This window comes from Rhinoraja longicauda, chromosome 35 (assembly GCF_053455715.1).
Source record: "Rhinoraja longicauda isolate Sanriku21f chromosome 35, sRhiLon1.1, whole genome shotgun sequence".
NCBI classification, from domain to species: Eukaryota; Metazoa; Chordata; class Chondrichthyes; order Rajiformes; family Arhynchobatidae; genus Rhinoraja; species Rhinoraja longicauda.
The window spans coordinates 12,772,102-12,778,124 of NC_135987.1; the positions used below are offsets into that span (position 1 = coordinate 12,772,102).

General features: G+C 43.1%; 1 protein-coding gene across 7 annotated transcripts in view; it reads right to left on the minus strand.

The window, feature by feature from the left end:
* The window catches only part of gbf1 (golgi brefeldin A resistant guanine nucleotide exchange factor 1), a 165,415-nt gene extending 163,998 nt beyond the window's left edge, over positions 1 to 1,417 (minus strand). For all 7 annotated transcript variants that reach the window (XM_078428585.1, XM_078428581.1, XM_078428580.1 and 4 more), the window contains exon 1: positions 1,171 to 1,417. In XM_078428585.1, coding sequence (XP_078284711.1) covers positions 1,171 to 1,280 — 110 coding nt within the window. In that variant the 5' untranslated portion in view covers positions 1,281 to 1,417. The remainder of the gene's footprint in view (positions 1 to 1,170) is intronic.
* Positions 1,418 to 6,023: the final 4,606 nt, after the last annotated feature.

Consider the following 6,023-nt stretch of genomic DNA (forward strand, 5'->3'; position numbering starts at 1 on the left):
AAAGGCAAAATTGTTTAATCGGAATCCGAAGGGTAACTTTTACACACAAAGGGTGGTGGGTGTATGGAACAAGCTGCCAGAGTAGGTAGTTGAGGCTAGGACTATCCCAACTTTTAAGAAACAGTTGACAGGTACGTGGATAGGACAGATTTGGAGGGACATGCACCAAGCTCAGGCAGGTGGGAGTAGTGTAGCTTCGACATGTTGGACAGTGCGGGCAAATTGGGCCGAAGGGCCTGTTTCCACACCGTATCACTCTATGGCTCTGCAAAGTGCAAAAGAAGTTTGTCTGAAGTATAAATCAGGTGGCACTGTAAACAATGTTAGCATACTTTAGGCAAGAATCTTGTGGTGCTTCATTTCATTAATAGCACATTATAAACTTTAAGTTGCTGTCATAATAGAACAAATAACAGCATGCCATTCTGCACATTCCACTGTTATTGATAAAATTACCCAATTATCCCTACTTTATTCCTCTTTCCCCAATACATGTCAATTTCTTCCCATTGAAATATCTGTCCAATTCAGTTAGAAAGTTCCTGTCAAAGCTGACTGGAAAGCATACAACAAAAGCTTTTCACTGTACCTCAGTACACATGACAATAAACCAAACCAATTAATTAACTAGCAGTTACTGACCCTTCAGCGAGAGGAATTGGTCCTTTTCACCTAACCTTATCAAAACCATTTATGGCTTCAAAGAAAATCTATTAAATCCCACACTTCACAACTTTTATGATTCATTCTCTACAGATGACAAGGACAGTCAGCATTGACTTTCCTTCCCATTCCATCTTTGAAATAACCAAGTTGCTTCTCTGACCATTAGTTTAAATCAGGAGCTGGAGATCAACTGAAACCTCCACTCTCTCCTTGTAAAGGCAGTCCCACATCCTTAAAGAATAGCCCATAACATTTTCTACACGTCCACAGCAACTAGGGCCTCTTACAAGATATAGGAAATACTCTCAGCTGATGTCAGTAGGCCTTTGCCACTTCCCAATCCTCTCTACCTTGGATGGAGGTGCTGCTGGCGGGTGAAAACAGTAACAGAGAGGCAAATTAAACCGTATAACCGGCACTGCCGCCGTGCAAGGGGTTGCGAGATGGCAAGTGGGGAGAGCAGCTGGAATAACAAGGCGAGGAGGGTGAAAGTGACCGACTTACCCCCCAGGGCAGCTTCCAACACATCCAAAATGGCGGCCTGGATACCGCAGCGGCTGCCGGTGGGCAGCGGGCACACCGAGACACCCTACCTCACTGACGGCCTCGGACATTAAACCCAGCGCAGCGGCGGGCCGTTGCCAACCTCAGCGCCTGGCCCCAGCAGGGTTGGTGAGGACCGGTTAGGCGGACGGGCTGCCTGGGATACCGGCACGGCCTGCGTGACGTGTAGCGCGGACACCCACCCAACTTGCTGGCGGCCGCTCTGACTGACGGCCCGGCGAGCCAATCGAACGCTGCCCCAGCCAGCGGACCGGGCGGTAGTAACCAATCACCGCCGAGAGGAGGCGAGATCTTTGGATCAAGTTTGATTGACCCGAGAGCGCTTCGCAAAGGCCGTTGGGACAAGGCACTTCAATTGGTATTTCCTCAAACTCGCCCAGACACTGGGACAAGATCAGATCCCGGGCATGGATCTTAGAATGCATCGTGCAACCTCTCCAGCTCATACCAGACCGCGCACTCACTGCCTAGAACTTCTCTTGCATTGCATTATTTTGTTTGTTTTGTTTATGTCTGATCCAATGCCCCAGCTGTGAACTCTGTTCACTCCACAGTGAACCTTGAACTCTGAGCAGTCTATGTTGGCACTTTAGGGAATGACGTGGCACATTATGAAATATTGCCCGTGCCATTTTTTTGCAATGCACCAATATAAGCAATAATCAATAAACATAAGACGTATTGGTGGAATCAATCTAAACAACTGCAAACACTGCTCACCTCTTCAGTGAATCCTGTAATCTGAACGCTCCGACTTCAACCCCATTCCAGCTTCTTGTACACAAAAATCCAGAAAGGGCACAGATCCTGTCTTTCGGATTCCCTTGTTCTGCCTTGGGGGGAAAAAAAAGTGGACATGAACAGCGTTACTATTTAAACCCAGCCACTGTCATAAAATTGATTATCTTGGCATGACCATGTTTCTATTCGAGGAAGCTTGCTGTGTGCAAATTGGCCCGCGGGTTTGCGACTTTGCTGTGTGTACATATTGTTCATAAGTTGAATAAATGTTCCGCGACCATTTCAAAGTAATGTGAAAGTTGGCATGCAAATGCTAGCCATTCTTTACAGCGTGGCACAGTCTGATACTAAAAGGTTTTATGATGGTGTGGACCATTTTTCGAACAATCCGAAATGAAAATGTCAAGATAGATATTTGAAAATAAATCAATTGAAAGGTTAACGCCAGGTTGATTGGTTTACATTTTATCCCACAGTTAAAATACAGCGTAATTCAAAGTAATTTAAATCAAGTTTGCAAAGAACATTTAAGAATAACATTGACTTGAAACTTTTGACTCTGTCCACTGCCTCGTGCTTTGTGTTGGGTATATGCACCATGCAATATTTAACACACGCCTACCAGTTGTCCCCAGCGAGATTAACTGCGATGCAAATTTCTTTTACCGCCTTTCCAGAATTTATGGTTTAAATTTTAAATAATCAGTTTTTAAATTAGTTTTAAATCTTCATAGCGCCGCTCGACATTGGATTTCTGATGTAGAACAGTTTGCAGATCAAACGCTTCTTTATCTGCAAAATGTAAGATGCTCAGTCCAGAAGTGGCCATTTTCCCCCTATTGTGAACTTGTTAATTTTCAGCCCGGTGGATCCGTGTATGTATATTCAGAGATCCAATCCAATCTCCCTCAACTCTTCTGAATGAATCGGGGATGGGTAAGGTGGGGGCGGGGAGAGAAGGGGGTGGTAGCTGGAACGGAGCGTACTCCGGTGGGCCGGACCTCTCCGCTCGCACAGTGGTCGCGTCGTTTCGCAGCAGCCGATGGTATTGGCATAAAATCAATCCTTCCAGCAAATGGGATCGCACAGCTTGGGTTTCACTGAGACTCTCCGAGCAACTGCAAGGACCTGCCGCGTGTTTTCGAAGGAACTCTTAATACTGACAGCTCCAGGAATCTTTAATCTTCGGTAAACTTATCCTATCCCTGGATTTATTCATTTAAAGAGGAATTTGCTGTAAGTGATTATCAGTATCGACCTTCGAATGTTTGAGATTCGTTTTTCTTTCCCGAGTTGCCTTGCCCTGTGCCTGTACTGTCATCTCAAGAATTGATATTTGCATCTATATAATGTATATAATACAATGCGTTATTTCTCAAACAGGAAATCCCCTTAATCCACGATATGTAGTTCAGCTGCAGCCCGCATTAAATGCATTTTAGGCTAATGTTTGGGCCAGTGTGTGTGTGTGTGTGTGTGTGTGTGTGTGTGTCTGTGTGTGTGTGTGTGTGTGGTTTAACGGTGTTTGGATTCACAGTTTTTTTTGCGAGATCTTACGCTTCTATTTTTGAAGTCTGACCCTGTTAGCAGTGATCCAACTGCGCGACATCGTCCCTGATTTACCCCCCGTAAAGCCCGAATGACCTATTCCCTTCTGCCCAGGGCTTGATATCGAAGGCGTGTTAACAGGGGGATATTTTGAGAATGATTAATGAAGCACGGTTTTTACAACGCTCTCTCTATCTAGATTGGGAGCGAAATTTACATCTCTTGGCAACAGGGTAAACATTTTAAAAAGGTTTCCAAGTTGATTGTTTTTATTTAACTGCATGCCCCATCTTTTTACTACCTAACACTGTCATGGCCGGTGCGATCGGTTCCGCGTGTCAAGTCTAATATCTTTTAAAATGAGATATAGCGACAGCAGGAAGGAAACGATTTTACGAACCCCGTCCAATTAATTGAGCACATAACCAGAAACAGGTTTAGATTGGGAACTGTCATCTTATTCTTAAAACTAAGGGGCGATGTGAACTCTGGGATCTGTTTGGTTTCCAGGTACAGAATCTACGTGAAGTAAACCAATGTATCAGGAAATAACTTAGCCTCCAATAACTTCGACGCGGAGTTATGAAAAGTTATAACAAATACGACAAATATGTCAGAACTGATGAGATGAAGAAGGATGAAAACATTTGTGATGGTAAAACGCAGCGATTTACATTGCTGTTCCATTACTTAGTGGAATACGAGAGTGCTGTTTGTTCAAAAGTAACATTCTCTTGAAATTATGTCACTCTGTAACTGGGCAGCTGCGAATCAAACAGTGTGCATTCTTCCATCTCATACACAACAAGAGCCGCCAAACTCACGACCAGGATTTGAATGATTATCCCTTTCCTGACATTAGTTTACCTAAATCTCGATTTCTAAAAAAAAAATGACATTGGGCCCAGGAATTTAAAACTATTAATTAAATGTGAAGACACCGAGAACAAAAATTGGGCTGAAATACTTTAAAAAATGTTTGGCATTCTTCAACGGTTGTGAAAGATTTTTGCTTCCTTTCGAACAATTAATGGGGTTGTCTGTGGAAGAAGCAGCTGCTGCCTTATTTCGGACGAATTCCAAGTGTCACTGAACACAACTGAGTCAGGGCGGGTAGGTTCCTGACACTCACCTTCAGATCCAGTCCAGGTAGGCCCGAGAAAGATATTCTTCAAATAACGTACAAATATATCCCGCTGTCCTGGTGCGGCTGGACGGCGAACAAAAGAAATCTTTCACGATTGTGCCGGGTGGGTTCGGGTGGAAAATTGATGGCTAGCAGGTGCGCCCGAGCCACTGGAGACCCCTGTACAAGATCGGCAGACTTTCCGCACGTTCACTGCAAGCGGCAACATTCAGCTTGGAAAAAGTACCAGAGACAAACACGGGCATTTGTTCTAAAATAAAGGGGAGGATGGGGTCGATAGAACGCCTCCGCCAGTCCTAATTTTAAATAAACTTTCCAATGATCCTGCGTGCTCAATATCTGTGTTTTCACGAGAAGATATAAGTAGTTTTTAAGTTAATTGTAAAGCTGTATTTTTGTCAAGCATAAACGGTATCTCGGCACAGTTCGATTGCTCTGCATGCATAGACTCAAAACATGTTGAGAGGCTAGTGTCTAAAGCTTAAAGCATAAAAAGATCAGTTTATGGTAAGAAATGTATGTCTTGTACTAGTTTATATCTGCACAAGCAGAAATTAAAATCTACATTTGGAAGTAGATGACGGCATAAACGAACGCAACTAAACAATATATATATAAAATTGTAACGAACTTGTCACGGGAAAGGTTTAAACGGATAGATTGTGCTCCCGACACTTAACGAAATTAATTGTCCATACAGATTAAAGAGATCACTAGTAAGAAATGGATGAACAGCATGTAAAATATTTCTCCAAATTATTTTCCGACGAGCTATCCTTTATTTTGACTGCGAATAACTGCCGGTTGGAAGAAATGAAACACCCGCGTAAATGTAATGCCAGAATAGTTATGTAAGCGGGTTATTTTTTCAGCATAATAATTTTTTTTTAATGAATCATAGTCTGCCGTGAGATGAAACATTTCATCCTTAAACTAGAAAGCATTTTGTTACCTTTCGACCAAGAAGCAGATGTTTTCCTTTAAAAAAGATAAATGCTCTTGAATGATAAGCCAAACTACCTGAATTTTCTTAGTTCTATGCGTCATGACACCCGCTATTTAATAAGAAAAATGAACGTGAATTATGAAATTGATATTAATTAGGAAATCCACATGGCCCCACTTGTCAATTTTGGGCCTCTTCTGTTCCCGAAGGTGTTTTGAACGTCACACCAGCAAGGGAGGGCAGATTGCATGAAATGGTAACATTCCGAAATCAGTCACATTAGTCTCTCTCGGTGGTTCGGTTAAATTCGAATGATGCCCAGATATTGTGCATTGAGGTAAATCGGGCTTGTTCATGGTCTGTGATCGTGTGCATATGGAGGGCGCTCTATAATACCACCAGTCCTCGGAT